Genomic DNA, 16,405 nt, shown 5'->3' on the forward strand with positions numbered 1-16,405 from the left:
CCAAAAGGTTCTTGAAAGGTAATGGTGGAAAAAAGTGGAGAAGAAATGCTATAGAAACTTAAGAAATGAGAGAGGTTAGGACCGAGTTACTTTATATATACATAGAGGAGAGCTGAGAACATAGACACCAAACTATCAGGCGTGGCTAGCTCTGGAGTGTGGCAGGTTGAAGAGAATGATGATAGAACCGGGAATTTTAATATTTGAGTTTTTGATATTTGAATTTTTTTAAGTAAAAGTATTTTATACCTCTCCGTCCTACTTTTGCAACTTGCGGTGAGCTTCTAATTATTTCAGAATGAGAAGTGAAAAGCCAAAGTCAGGTTAAAATTTGAGTTAGAGTCCATTGGAAATGGAAAATACATCAGGCAAATAAGCTACTTAATCAGAACAGGAGAAGGAAGGAAAGGGCGCCACAGAGCGGTCAACAACGTTATGCTACAGACTGGTCAAAAAAGATAAGGATTGACTGCAGCCTTTTAGCTTGGTATTTAGATTTGGTCACAAGTGACCTTATTAAAAGCAACTGCATTGAGAAGCCAAGGGCAGAAGCTTAACTCCACTTGTTGCCAAGTGGAAAGTGAGGGCATGCAAAGATGGCACAGTCTTCTCCTCCAACAGAAACCTGAGTGTGAAGGAAGAGAAGGGGGTAGAGAGCGGGACTGAGGGTCCAGGGTGAGTGAACTCTTTGCTCAAGGTCCTTACGGTGGCCAGAAAGAGATCCAAGCCCGCTCCCTTGGTCATGAAAGCTGCTTGCCGGCCATCCAAGAATGGGGAGTAGCAGGGCGAGTTGACTCATCAGCCCCCTTCCTAAAACTGGGATCCGCAGGAAGTGTTCTAAGGAATCGGACAAGTTGTTCAGCAGGATTTCTTACATGGACGAGACCTGAACTTATCTATACACTGGAGGTAGGCACTAGCTGAGGGCAAAAAAGCTCTCAAGTACAGAGGAGTGTTGAGGTACTCTCATTTGGGAAATCAACCCAACTATGTCCGGAGTAAGTTTCATGGAAAAATGCCAAACTTGCCTTGTTCCAAAGGCTAATAAGCTAACTGATGTCATTTAAACATATATTCACGCTAGAAAAAAAAAAAAATCATTCAGATGATAGAAATAAGCTACTAAATTGCTTCCTTTCTCCTTCTTCTTCTAAAGCCGAACAACAACTTACCCTTACACAGAAACGCAGATGTACAGCCAAAACACTGGAGGGAATTACTTTGATACTCAAGGGAGTTCTGCGCAGGTGACTACCGTGGTTTCGTCCCACAGCATGGTGGGCACCGGTGGGATTCAGATGGGCGTCACCGGAGGACAACTCATCAGCAGCTCTGGAGGAACCTATCTTATTGGCAATTCTATGGAGAACTCTGGTCACTCAGTGACACACACTACTCGGGCCTCCCCAGCGACAGTAAGTATTTCAGTTTTGACTTGTTCCACTTAGCTTCTTGCTAGCGCCTACGGTACATTTTCCTCTCTGGAGGGGAGAAAACAACACAGACTGGGCTGGGCAAGACTGTGTCGAGCAGTTTGAGTACTGTGGCATTACCCAGAGTCTGGTACGTGTGGTATTATTGTGCAGAACAATATTGATGTTGTGCCCCACAATTAGGTGAATTGGGAAGTTGTTATTAATAATGGGAAGATGGGTGTGTCTTACTCATTAATGCTGATTTTCATAGGCTTCCTTCAGTGATATTCAGTAAAATTAATTTCTGTGGGAAGAAATTACTTTCGTATTATGTGGATTGACACCGCTTTATGAGATAAAAGCCAGGAAGTAATAGAGTAAAATACAACTTAGTTTGGAATTTTCACGAACAGTGATATTTATGTTAACTCATCACTGGAGAAGTTACCATATGTAGAATAGCATTTCCCAAACCTTACATGTTTAGTTTGGCCATATTCACACCACCTCTACTGTTATTTACTTAACGTATTTTTAAAGTTGATTCACTTCTAAAACCGTGTGTCCTTTCTTTTCTAAAGTCCGTGAAAACCCATACTTAAATAGTGAAAACAAAAGTGTTTACCCAGGTGCCATATTGTAAAGTCAGTTTGCATTCTGCCACAGAGACGCTTGGGAAAGCACTGATCTAGGTGATTCCAGCGAAAAAGCATCCACGTTGGCTCTGATGATAGGCATGAGGAAGCCGAACACACCTACATATTTGAATTTTCACGCTTTTAAAGTTTAAGAAAAATACTTATTTTGACACAAGAAATTGTCATGTGTTGAAAGGCCGTCATAGAAGTAGGAATAGAAAGCTGTGCAGAATTTGATATCATCAAACTCTATCCCAAGGTTTCCCTGCTCACCACAGCTAAGTGTAAGGAGAATATTCACTGAGAACCGCCTGGAGGAAGTGGCAATGGAATTGAGCTCATAGGTGCCTCATGTGAAGGGGAGCTGGGGATTTGAATTCAGTGCATTTCGTGATCTTACCGTATGTTTTGTTCTTACAATGAAACAGAGATAGAAACACATTTGGTAGAAAATAATTACGAGAGGCTTTATAGCTCTCATTTTATGGATTTTCCTCGAGATAGAATATGTACTTGGTAAGTATTTTGTACGTAATTTTTTGGTTGGTAATCAATACACGTGTTCATACTTTTCATCATTTAGTACCTTTTCCCTACTCCATTTCTTAAAGCCCATTATATTTAATTTACCGTTTCCTGCTAACATCAGAACAAGATGACCTAGCCATTCTGAGGGAGAGCTCTTTTTTGTACTTTTTTTCTTTGTGTTGTGAAGCATTTCTTATGTGTGTTCGTCTTTTGCTTTTAATAACACTAAATGTGGCATTCCCAAACTTTTTTTGTCACGCCAGGATATTTATGTAGATTAGGGACGCAATCATGGCTTCTCTGGACCTCAGTTCCCCTCGCAGCAAAACAAGGGCTTAGTTAAACCGAGTGATTTCCTAATTTCCTCCCAGCTTTAAAAATCATAATATTTACAAAGGAATTGTAAAATGTTCTAGATGTAAAAGTAACTCCACCTTGACCATTAAAGGAAAAGAGGTAGATTAGGTGCTGGTACTTTATAGTGCGCCTGATAAGGGCCCCCCAGAAAAGTCATTTTCAGTGGAAAGAGAAACACTTGTCATTTATCAAGGCCTTAGGAAGACTGACGAATGGGGAGAAAGAGTTCTTTCCCACTTTGCTTTCATCACCCTCTCCCATGCTGGCGTACCATCTGTCCATCCCCAATCCTTCTCCTGGCTCTCCTGCTTGCCTTCACACTGAAGGCAGCCTCGCTGTTAAACATCTTCATCCACTTGATGGGGGTTTACTAAATGTACGAGCGTTATCGCTGAGTTAATGAAATTGATTATTCTGGGTCATGGCGATACAGGTGCAAATGTAACGAAGGAAGTTTTATAGGTTTTGTTTTGTTGGTTTTCTACGTAGACCACGAGAAGTGGCATTGCTCCTTAAGTTATCCATCACACAGATTTGGTGTGTGATTTTTATTATCTTAATTGGTAAATTAACCCTTAAAATAACTGAATTATAATCACCGGGAATAGTGGAAACCTCTTTAAAAAAAATAGTCAATTCATAGTGTTAATTGTATATATTAATTTATTCTCACCAAATTAATGTTTAAGGGTAATATTTAAGGATGTTCTTTGGTAGCTTGTTTTCTTCTTTTACAAGAAAATTTCCTTTTTAGCAAAAGGAGTAAAAAAGTGAAGTAAAAAGATGGCTTTTGCACGGAAAACTCATAAGGTGCCTTCTCAAAGCACGTGTGACAGTGTCCTGTGATGGATACATACTGTCTAAATATACATCTGCTAGTGTTTATTGTATTATCTTACATTTATGACCAAGATTTATATTTGATTTAGACCCCCCACCCCCGATAGTCCTGAATATCTTCATCTCCATCATTCACAGCTGTGTGCACAGTTTCACATCTGTTACTATAGTAAAGCTAACAAAGTTGAAGGGCCGTGAAACCTATTTAAGATTTTCTACCATTCTCCTTTTGCCAAACGTTAGAAAATGTGTGGCTTCTGATTGTTTAGACTCCTAGAACTCAAGATTTTTTGAGAGAGCCCATGTCCTTAAAGGGAATTGACTGATTTTCACGTAGCTTTTTCATTCTCTGCACACCCAAACAAAGAATGTGCGTCAGCACAATCTCTAACAACTTGTTGGCCAAGACTCAAGGCATTTCTTTCAAACATTGAGCGGGGCTGTGCCATTGAAGTTTCTTTCTCTGGCTGTTCTATAGAGTTCAGCCTATCACCTGTGGCATGCCTAACACAGCTGACCAGGTAGCAGTAGCCTCTGCTGTGGTCAGAATTCTCTCCTGGGAAATAGTCAGTTGGGCTGTTCCTTAAGAGGCTATAATACGTGGAATATGTAGTCAGTTAATTTGGTTGATGCGGAGCTAGTTTGAGCTCTTGGGAACAACACAAACCTTTACTCGGTTTATGGGTAGCAAGGTTTCCTGCTCCAGTTCTCAGAATCCTTGCCTTCACTCTCTTACATCTGGCCTCAGTCTATATAGAAATACTTCTATCTGAATTTAGTAGGAATAACTTCTGAATCAAAGGAAGGTTTACTCCAACGTGCAAACCAGTTCCTAGGATATGCCAATGGGAACGAAAAGATCATTTTACATTGACGCCGTTACTAAGAAAAATAAAGAAATAGCACTTGAAATATTTTCTGACCTAGTCTCAGTATACAACCATCTGTCTTATACTAGAAGGCTCTGTGAATCATTAACAGAGAATTTGCTTTTGAGCATATGATTTCCTTTAGTTTCATACCTTTAAGTGAAAAAATATTTTATGTAACACGTTTTAGTATTTGATCTCTGCATTGTAAAAATGTCCAGATTTCAAGTTACGTAGAAATATCAGAATTTTCTAAAAGATTATGATAGTAACAAACATAGTTTTATTTTATGAATGTATTATGGTATAAACCACTGATATTCAGATTTGGCCAAAATACTACTCCTTTTACTTACTGTATTTTTTTTCACTTGGTCAGTGGAGTCCATGTGTATAAACTTTATATAATAGGTATATATGTTTTTACTTACACAAACATGTGTATACCCACATTTAATAGGCATTTCCTACTGCTAGTATTAACTAAGTGTCAAAACGATGAACATTTTTATTGGAACATCACTGGATGTGAGTTCAGCTAAGCTGCTACCTGAATAAATGGTTTACATTTTATAAAACTAGTAATTCCAGGGATCTATTTATTGTTAATATGTCAGTGCACATGGACATTATGGCAGAACTTAGCTTCAGTCACGGCTCTAGCTCGTCATATACTCTGACCTTTCTCCTAACCGCATCACCATGATGTTTCCTTGTATGTCTTTATCCATTTAAAACTGTGATTTTTCTTCATTGTTTTTCTGTATAACCATACCATTTGTAGAATTTTTAGAATTTTGGAACCTGAGCCCAATTTGCGTTTGAGGCTCAGAAGCTTGTGATTGTAGTTAGTGATATTTTTGTGCTCATCACAACATAGTTATCCCAGACTTTATAATAATTAGCAATTTAAGAAGCTTTATTTACTCACTTCTCTATAAAATAACATTTGTGTTCTTATAATTAGATGGTTATTTATGGAGGGTTTTTTTTCTCTTCTTGTTAACTAAATAAGATTACATTAATCATTTTTTAGACTGTGATATGAAAGCTAATTTTTATACCTTTCTATATATACATTTAGTAATTATATATGTTAAATGCCTCTTGCTAAAAGTAGATCCCACCAAAAGGCACAAGGAAAATGTATTGAAACTAATATTGTTCATACCTCTCCTTCTTTTGATTAATGTAAAATATCCTAATTTCTTTGATTTATCTGGAACGAAATTTGAATGTCCATCTGATGCTATATAAACAAAAGTCTGGTCTAGCTTATATAATTTATAGAAAGTTAAGAATTTGCTTAAGAGTTATAGATGCTTTTTCCCTTTATTTTTGGGTTTACATGTTCATGGATTTTATGTAAGAGAATTTTTTTTTTTTCTAAAAAGATGAATGAATGGGGTCCCTGGCTGGCTCAGTTGGTAGAGCGAATAACTCTCTATCTTGGGGTTGTAAGTTTGAGCCCCATGTTGGGTACAGTAATGACTTAAAGACAAATGAATATGTTTAGTGCCTCCAGAAAATGCTTTTGCCCTTCTTGTTCCTTTGGTTTTTATTAATTTTGTATATGCATTAGCTACATATTTTTAAGTAGCACAGCTCAAAAGATCTAGGAGTGTGCATGATGAGGTGGTCTCCTGATCTGTTCTGCAGGGTTTTTCCTTGGAGGCAACGAGTGCATCAAGTTCTTTGAGTATTCATTTTAATTTTAAGTTTTTTAACGTTTATTTATTTTTGAGAGACAGAGACAGAGTGTGAGTGGGGGAGGGGCAGAGAGAGAGGGAGACAGAATCGGAAGCAGGCTCCAAGCTCTGAGCTGTCAGCACAGAGCCCGACGTGGGGCTCAAGAAATTTGAGAAAGATAAATACCATATGATTTCACTCAGGTGTGGAATTTAAGACAAAAAAACAAGCAAAGGGGGAAAAAGAGAGAAACAAATGAAGAAACAGACTCTTAACTGTAGAGAACAAACTGATAGGGCTCTGGGGCTCTCTGGACTGCGAGATCACGACCTGAGTCAAAGTCAGACGCTTCACCAGCTGAGCCACCCAGGTGCCCCAAGTTTAATTATCATATATAAAGATATGCTTGGAAGAAAAATCTTCTAATTTAAAAGCGTGCATAAATTATGCATGCATCAGTTATTTTATATATCATATTTCATATATTACAGGCATAGTAATTTCTGTTTTAAATGATTTTTTTAGTCTTCCAGGCAATCCCAATGACAAAAACACAGAAAGAAAGCACTCCACTTATCTTGGTAGAAGCCTGTATGTCCATTATGATCATAGCATTTTCTGTTTTCCTGTGCCGTGTTTTCTCTAGGCCAACTTGAACCCCCACGTGAACCTCCTCAGAGAGAGTACCGTGAATCTTCTGCTTCCTGTACTAAATCCTAAATTGACTGAAGGTTCTGGGACCTCATTTTCGAAGCACTTAATAAAATGGGACTTTGAGTGACTGGTGGTCTCCATCACTTCATCTAAATTCCATTCAGCCGTCAGTCAGTTCCACTCCACTCCAGCCTTGAGGCTGATAAGATCTGGAGGCAGTAATTTTACGGTTAAGGCTGTAAGACATTCCACTCCTAGAAATCTTGATAAACTAGAAGGTTAAGACAAACAGAATGACGGGGGCCTTCAGCCTCTCCTGAGCCTAGCTGATGGATTCCCTTCCATTTCTAAAGCACAAATAGAATGAATTATTTTTATTTTTAGCTATTTCCTAGAGAAACAGCATTTCAGAACACAGGTCTGTTACATAACCTGTGAGAGATGGCTAGATTCTATTTCATGTGAAATCAAGATTGGGAAGGTTTTTTTTTTAAAAAAATGAATTTATTTATTTTGTGAGAGAAAGGGAGAGCATGAGCAGGAAAGGGGTGGAGAGAGAGAGGGAGAGAGAGGATCCCAAGCAGGCTCTGTGCTGTCAGCACAGAGCCCGATGTAGGGCTCAATCTTACAACTGTGCAATTAGGAAGGTTTAATGATATTTGTAAATTCTTATAAATAGAGGAATAAGTAACTTTTGCTTTACCCTTGTATTTATAAGTGAAATTTCAAATTAATTTATTAGTTCGAAACTACTCTAGAGTTTGAAGGAAGAAAAAAAAACATGTTTCACTCCTGAAGACCAGGCAATCCAGATAAAATATGAAATGTATTGGTGGTAATTAAAGTACACTGTAGTCTGTGAGTTACATATGAATCATGAGACCCATAAAGTTTTTTCTTATTAAGTTTTAATTTTAATTACAGTATAGTTAACCTACAATATTTTATTAGTTTCACGTATACAATATGGTGATTCTCCAGTTCCATACATCTGGCGCTTATCACAGCAGGTGCCCTCCTTAATCCCCATCACCTATTTCACCCCTCCCCCACCCACCTCCCCTCCGGTGACCATCACTTTGTTCTCTATAGTTAAGAGTCTGTTTCTTGGCTTGTTTCTCTTTTTTTCCCCCTTTGCTTGTTTTTTGTCTTAAATGCCACATCTGAGTGAAATCATAGGGTATTTGTCTTTCTCAGTCTGACTTCTTTCGCTTATACTCTCGAGCTCCATCCATGTTGTTGCCCATGGCAAGATTTTGTCCCTTTTTGTGGCTGAGTAATATTCCATTGCTTATACATACCACATCTTTTTAATCCATTCATCTGTCGGTGGACACGTGGGCTGCTTCCGTATCTTGGCTATCGTAGATAATGGCGCAGTAAACATAGGGGTGCATGTATCTCTTTGAATTAGTGTTTTGTTTTGTTTTGTTTTGTTTTGTATTTTTTGGTAAATATCCAGTATTGCAGTGTAGGGTAGTTAGACCCATAAAATTTTCACACTTCCTCTTCCACTGGCCCATGTCTTTTCGTTTAATGAGGGAAATTACAACACAATACGTATGACCAATTACCAGTTTTCAAATGAGAGAGAATTTCTTCATGTTCCCATGTTTATCGATGTATCCTACAAAAGCATGTGATTTGATTACCACTTTCTCAGCATGCATAACTGTAGTTGTTTTTATTGGCCACAGAATTATATGGTTTCTTTTAAAATCTAGCTACTGTGTTTGGTTATAATTGTCGGTACCCATAAATTTCACTGGCTAGGAGTTTTGTAATCTAACTGTAGAAAGTTAGAAATAATTGTACACATTTATTTTAAATTTACTTATTATAAGTTTCAGTACCTTTCCCATCTGCCTTGTAGGAAAGGAAGATGGGAGTTTTTTAACCGTGCTTTCAAAATTACAAGAAAGATGTAGTTAGAGAAGAAAAAGAAAATATGAAAATTCAAAGGAGATAAGGAGGTTAGCATTGCAGATGATATGATTGTATACCTGCTAAAAACCCTAGAGACCAAATGAAAAACTATAATAAGAGAATTTAGTAAAATTCATACTCAATGAGATCAGTATGGTTTCTAGATACAAATAACAGCAATTAGAAAATATTATGAAAGCAAAGATCTCATTTATAATAAGTTTAAAATATACCAGGCAGTAAATGAACAATATTTGTATAAGATCCAGCTTAATATGGGGCGCGTGGGTGGCTCAGTTGGTTGAGTGTCTGACTTCGGCTCAGGTCATGATCTCATGGTCAGTGAGTTCGAGCCCCACGTCCGGCTCTGTGCTGACGGCTCAGAGCGTGGAGCCTGCTTCAGATTCTGTGTCTCCCTCTCTCTGCCCTTCCCCCCTCATGTTCTGTCTCTCTCTCTCTCTCTCTCTCTCTCTCTCTGTCAAAAATAAATAAACATTAAAAATTAAAAAAAAAAAGATCCAGCTTAATAAAACTCTCTATGTTCCTGAGGGGCACAAAAAGAAGTTTGAATAATTAAAAAGAAGTTTCAGCATCAAACATTTTGAATCCTGTTAATTTTAATATTTCAGTATGATCCCAATCAAAATACCAATAGGTTCTTCTCTGTTTATGAGAAAGACGTGTTTATATAAATAAACATGTAAGAATAGCGAAGGGAATTTTGTAAAAAGAGAAATACTGGAGAATAATGTTAACAGCCCTACAGTGGGATTCAAACATATTATAAAATTATAATAATTAAGGCAGAATGGTCAGCACATGACTAGATCAGTCTAGCCCAGTGCTGGACTAAAGACCATAAACAGGTCAAATGTATGGAGGAATATAATATATGATAAAGGTCACACTGCCTGTCAGTGGAGAAATGATGGATTATCAATAAATGATATTTGGGACAACTGGATAACTAGGAGAGAAGGTTGGGTTGGTTCCGTACCTTAACTCCTTATGCAAAAATTAATTGCGCTTGGATGGAAGAACGCATCTTATGATTATCCTTTTGTAGTAGTGAAGCTGATGTGAAATTCAGAAGCTACAAAGAGTATCTCGATAAAATCTGCTACATAAAAGTGAAAACATTCCATGTGCCCGAAACCGCAGTAAACAAAGGCAACGGGGCAAGAACAACTGGGCATAAAGTTCAGAGACATTACATCTGAAGAACTGATCTGTTTCATATACAGACCACTTTTATAAACCCCTCAGAAAAATAAAAAGACCAAGAAATGGGGAGAGTATATGAACGAGCAGTACCCTTAGAAGGAGATGGAAAATAACCCCCCAAAAGAGACTGTCGTTTATGTTTCATGCAGGTAGAGCCAGGAGAGTCAGTAAGCCTTACTGCGGGTGGAGAGAACCCGGACCTCTCCCGCCCTGCTGGTAGGAATCTAGACTGGCACAGGATTGGGAAGCAGTGTGGACATTTGTATAAAAATTGACAACACACATGTCCTTTAACCCCCAGAGTGTACTGTGTACTTCTAGTAATTTATCCTACCTGTGATACTCTTCCATACATAAAATGCATAAACAGCCATATTCCACTGAGGGTTCTTTATAATAGAAAAATTGGGAAAAGGCTTAACTAACCCATCAGCAGGGAGCTAGGTAAATATGTTTTGGTGCCTTTTTCTTCATTCAGTGGGATTTTCTATGGCCAGTCAAGAATGAGGAAGTAAGTGTATGTACTTACATGAATAGGGAGAAACATACATAGATTTAGATATAGAGAGATGAAAAGATCTCCGTATTATAAAAGGAAAAAAGCAAGAGGTTACGTGTGTTTAAATAGAAACCTGTATTTGCATATGCTTATATAAGCACAGAGATATCTCCAGAAGAATGCATGAAGAAAAAAATACACATGGAGGCATGTGAATACATTATCCATTAAAAAAAAAAGTGATTTATGATTTGCAAAAATTTCACGCAAGCCCTTGATGATTAAGCGTATCTATTTGGTCATGTCCCCCAAATACGTGTAACCGACACAACCCTTTCTTCATGTGCCCCGTGTAAAGATTGTCCATGAGGTGTCACAACTCAAATTAAACCTTGTTCCTAGGCTTCAGAAAAAGTCATCCTTTATTAAGACTGTTGGAAATTCGCAAAATGGCAACTGTCATTGCATTTAGTAAAGAATCTTGGATCTATTCTTACACGGGATTTTGGAGCGAAAGTAAATGTATTGTGTTTCTATTCGTGTCTTGATTATTTTCTTTAATCACTCATTTACCCATTTATTGAGCTCTCCCTGTGGACCAGGCTCTCTGCTTCTACAGGACGGGTACTGGAGCCAGTTCTGGTCAACCAGAAAGCTACTTAATCCTCAAAGGCAAAAATGGAAATCCACAAACTTCTTTTCAGTGAGGACTTTTATCTTCTCTCTCACCACATTATTTTTTAAATCACAAAGTCGTTGATGTGTTTTAAATTGATTAATTTTAGATTCACCAAAATTCTGATTACCTTCTGATTCTGTTGCTAATATATAAATTGCAAAACTGCCTAAAGGTTGGGTTGGATTGTATTGGGTAGGAAGAGAACGAAGAGAGAAGCAAAACTCCAAATAATACTTAGACTTCAAAGTCACTCTTTAATAGGGTTAACCAGCACCATTGTAGGGATGCCCATCACCTTGCTGCTTACTGCAGTCTGACCCTGGTAAAGAAAAAAATTTGGGGGGGGGGCATATTTTAGTGCAGTGTTCCTCCAACTTGAGAGTGCATTCTCTAGAGCATTTGTTAAAGACATCACTGGAACCCTTCCCCAGGGCTTTTGACTCCATGTGGGGGAAGGGCCCACGATTTGCATTTTTTACTGGTGCTCAGGTGATTCAGATCCAGGACCACACTTTGAGAAATCCTCTGTTTTAGTGATCATATAGGCTGAATACAATGTAAAAAACGTTCTTAATACCGAGAATAGTCTGCAAAGGGCAGATTGGAAATCTCATTTATACATTTGCAAATATAAACTTGGCCTTGAATCCTATCCCTGAATTCTAACCCAGCAGGTTCCAGAAGGGTAATTCTAGCCCTGAGTGCTTATGGAATAGATGTCTTAGAAAATAGTTTTATTGTCAGGCACTGATAATGCCAGTCTTTTGGGTCCTGGTGAGGGTGGAGGGATGTGGGCTGTACAGAATGATCAGAGGAACCAAAACAACACTCTTGGTCTCAATCCACCAACTTAAATCAAATATTCTCAGAACACATTCAATTTATGCAATTTTTTTTAATCCAAATGTTTTTTTTTTCTCATGAATATTTCAGAACAGCTTCAGGTGGTACAAAACTACCAGAACTTCATGTTGAAAGCCTAACAATTTAAAATTGTTCTCTCAGTGTCATAAAATTATGTGGATAGAGAAGAGTTTTGAGACATTTACAAGACTTGGAACCTCTTGGCGCTAAACGCTCAGTGTGTACGATTGAGGTTTCATCTTGAGCCACTTTCTGGTTTAAGAGGAGATGCAAACCAAAGCTGGCTAGGAGTGTCGTCTGGGCATTTTTGATTTTTTTTTTAAGCCTTAAAAGAACAACATGTCCTGACTCTGTCAGAGTGAAGCTTCTTGTGAACGTTGCTTTGGTGTGACATATTTACATGTTGATTTCTGTACCGCCTAAATATACAGCTAAGGGAGCGGTATTTTAGTCAGAGCATTACTGTCTAACTTGCCAAGCCTCCTGGGCCCAAGAGACATCTCTAGATGCTTAGAAGAAGGGATCCAGTGACCTGCAGGGAACTGATTCACCTGGTTAGTGCAGAGCATTCAAAGTTTTGGGATCACAACCCGCAATAAGAAATACTGTTATACTGTGGCCCAGTGCTCACACACACATACATTCCTGAGTACACATCTGTATGTGCACACATATATTACCTATGTGCACATATCATTTGTAGACCAGTGACTGAAACCAAAGTTCCACAAAATGGTTCTTACCCATGCTCTGGGCAGGGACTCCTGATGAGTTCCTACTCTCTTGGATTTCATTAATTTTCGAAAACTGCTGACCAGGACCCACATATTTGACATCATAACCCGCTGGTTGATTGCACCTTACATTCCGCAAAGCACGGCCTTGGGCAAATTGAAGAGGAGAGCAGAGCCGTGGCGGTACCTGTATGAGAGACCTGGCCGCAGTCTCCGTTGTTTTGTGTTCAGGTGTGGTGTTGTTGTTGTGCATTTCTAACCGGTGTCCAGGACCACACTTTGAAAACCCCTGTGTTGGAGTGATCGTATAGACTAGATACCAAGTGAAAGTGCTCTTTCCTTTGATTCTGCTGGCTGAAGTGCTTCCTGTAGGAAACTGCCCGCCCCCCCACCACCCTACCTGTATACAGCAGGAGGATGTCATTTCCAACAGGCGTGAAGATGGTGGCTTGTGTCATGTTAGCAGTCACACATACCTTTTCTGGACAAAAGCCACCAAGTAGAAATATTTCTGCCTTACTTAATCTCAGATGCAAACAAAATGTGAAGTCTTAGAGTTCAGGGGAGGAATTACCCCAAAGGAAATCTCCAGTCTTGATTTTTTTTATTTATTTATTTTTGAGAGACAGAGACAGACAGCATGAGCAGGGGAGGAGCAGGGAGAGAGCTCCAGGCTCCAGGCTTTCAGCTGTCAGCGCAGAGCCCGGCACGGGGCTGGAACCCACGAATTGTGAGATCCTGACCTGAGCCGAAGTCAGACGCTTAACCGACTGAGCCACCCAGATGCCCCTGGAAATTTCCAGGCTTCAGTGTGCTCCTCATTGGGTTTCTCTAGAGAATTTACCAATCTTTGACACAGAAACAAAAATGCTATTTCTCTAAGTGTTAATTGGTGAGGTTGACAGAGTAAACTATATTGACAAGAAAATACAATTATTATACATGCAACACAACTACGTTTATGGTGATTAAAATGTAACCATCCATTTAAAACTTGTTGCCTTTAACTTGGTCATTTTGAAATCATTTTCAAGTAATACTTCTCAATCATATTTAAACCCTTTTCCTTTTAGAAAGTCAGTCTTGTTTGTTAGCAGTAAACCATTTAGCAAATTTTAATTTTACAGGCTACTCTGCAGAAGATAGCTTCATTTGATACCTTTGATATTCTGATTTAATTCCCATATGATTTATATTTATGTTATATTTATGTAAAATGGAAAGGATAGTGAATTTAGAGGAATGAGTCTTGTATTCCAGTCTCCTACTTAACACCTAAGTAATTGCAAGAAAGTCCCTCAATCCCAGAGAGCCTCAGTGTTCTAATCTGTGAAAAGGAGATGATACTCCTTGCCTTTCTGGTTTCACAAAGTTGCTACGAAGATCAGACGAGAATTAATGTAAAAAAAAAAAGTTTTATAAACCAGAAAGCATTATAATATTACTTCTATTTTTAAATCCCTTTCTTTCACAGTTCTGTAAAGGAAATAGTTTCTACCAAGAGACCAATTTTAATTATAGTGGCGGTTGAATATATCAATCTTGACCTTTAGTCTTTAAAATAGATTAAAAAGCCATTTCAGAGTCAAGAGAATGTGCCTTGACCTATGAAGACAATGAATAAGGTGACAGAATTATTCTTTTTCCTTCAGCTTTATTAGCATGTAATGGAATGACTGACTGGTTGATATTTACATTAAGAGAAAGTCCTAATTGTCCACATATGTGATACTCTGTTTGACCCATTGCATACGCATTCATAAATGGGTATAAAAATCACATGTCCGGGGAGCCTCTCTCTAGCCCCGTGTAACTCATGCAAAAGACTCATTTCTTCTCATTTGGCTGCATTTCAAACGGCGGTTTATACCTTTTTGACGTTATCACCCGCCCCTAAGTGGACCCTGTGCTCCAGCCAGCCTTGATTACTTGTACCCACAGTATCTGCGAGTGGCCTAGATTTTACTGAAGACTTTGAGGGGCAGAAGCTGAGGATTTAGCACCACGCTCTCCAGAGCACAGTCACGCGAAGCCTCTTTGCACCACCTTGCCTTCCACAGTCGGCCCATTCTTCCTGCATGTGAGGTGAACGTTGACCTCCGTCTTCCCAGGTCCCCATCTTCTGTAAATCTCTCGACCCCTGAGGCTGGGAGCAACTTTGCAAAACAAGGGGCAATCGTAGAATAGTAAGGGGCCATCCATAATAGAATATCACGGGAAATTATAAATACCAATTATAAGTAATAATGGGGAATTATAAATAACGGATAAAATGTTTTTTTTTTTTCTGATTTCAATTTTATCTTTATAAGTATTTGCTGCCTTAGGGAAAAAACAGTACAATATTGATCCCTTCTTTGAGCTTGGGAAAGAAGGATACAAACAAAATATCTCCTGGACCTCCACATATTCTCTGACCCCTCTTCCCTCTCTCATTCTCCTTTCCTAAGGGCTTGGGTGGGACTTTCCTCTGAAGTCCTTTCTGGGGACACTGATTCTTGGCTGGGTATGGCACAAGCCTCGAGGTATCCCCGGCTGGTTGGAGACTCTGCACCTGTCCTTGATTCCAACAAGGACATTAGCACTAAAGTGACTGGAAAAGAGTTTGCCGCCTGGGCTTAAGGCCACACGTCTCTCATACTGTGTATCTATCCCCCCATCAGGTAACAGGTGTCCTTCTTAGAGGGTTTGCTCTCTTTTTGTAGGAGCGCCACTGAGGTTTTGTGGGTTTGTTGGTTTGTTTTCCTCTCCTGGATATGAAATACAGCACCTCTCTGGCCTCTTCCGAATTTCTGATCCTGATTCCTGAGAAATCAGGAAAGATTTCCTTCTCTGGCACAGACTGCCACAGATTGTGCATATTTGCTGTACTCTCAAAATAATAGGGGTGTCCCCTCCCTTACAGAGTCCACGCTTGTTTTTCCTTCTTAAATCCATCACACGAGAATTAAAGTCTGTTTCCTGCCCTGTGGTCATGCCACATTCTATACCAGAAGGAAAGTAGTTGGTATAGTCTCTAACTAGCACTCCGGACCTAGGGTGGAGAGCCATGTGCCCAAGTGAAGGAACCCCACTTACCCCGTTCCCTGGGATTCCGTCTTTTGAGAATTCAACGTTTGGTTGGGGAAGCTGAGCGTTATACCTCTATTCACTTTACTTCCCCAGTTCCTAAATGGGAATGTGACACAACCCCAAATGATTTTTTTTTTAAGTTTATTTATTTTTGAGACAGAGACAGAGCATGAACGGGGGAGGGTCAGAGAGAGGGAGACACAGAATCCGAAACAGGCTCCAGGCTCCGAGCTGTCAGCACAGAGCCCGACGCAGGGCTCGAACTCACGGACTGCGAGATGGTGACCTGAGCCGAAGTCGGCCGCCTAACCGACTGAGCCATCCAGGCGCCCCAAATGATTTTTTTTTTTATAGCAGCTAGGGTCCCTTTCCTCTTTCTTCACCCAAATTCAGCTTCACTGACAGCAAAACTCATGG

At 39.2% G+C, this 16,405-nt stretch overlaps 1 protein-coding gene across 4 annotated transcripts in view; it reads left to right on the plus strand.

Moving 5' to 3' along the window:
- The window catches only part of RFX3 (regulatory factor X3), a 295,133-nt gene that overhangs the window by 187,847 nt on the left and 90,881 nt on the right, over positions 1–16,405 (plus strand). For all 4 annotated transcript variants that reach the window (XR_004344373.1, XM_030294372.1, XM_030294370.1 and 1 more), the window contains exon 4: positions 1,157–1,415. Coding sequence is in view for 3 of the 4 variants with exons in the window: in XM_030294372.1 (XP_030150232.1) it covers positions 1,157–1,415 (259 nt within the window). In the remaining variant the exon portion in view is untranslated. The remainder of the gene's footprint in view (positions 1–1,156; positions 1,416–16,405) is intronic.

This window comes from Lynx canadensis, chromosome D4 (assembly GCF_007474595.2).
Source record: "Lynx canadensis isolate LIC74 chromosome D4, mLynCan4.pri.v2, whole genome shotgun sequence".
Classification (NCBI taxonomy): domain Eukaryota; kingdom Metazoa; phylum Chordata; class Mammalia; order Carnivora; family Felidae; genus Lynx; species Lynx canadensis.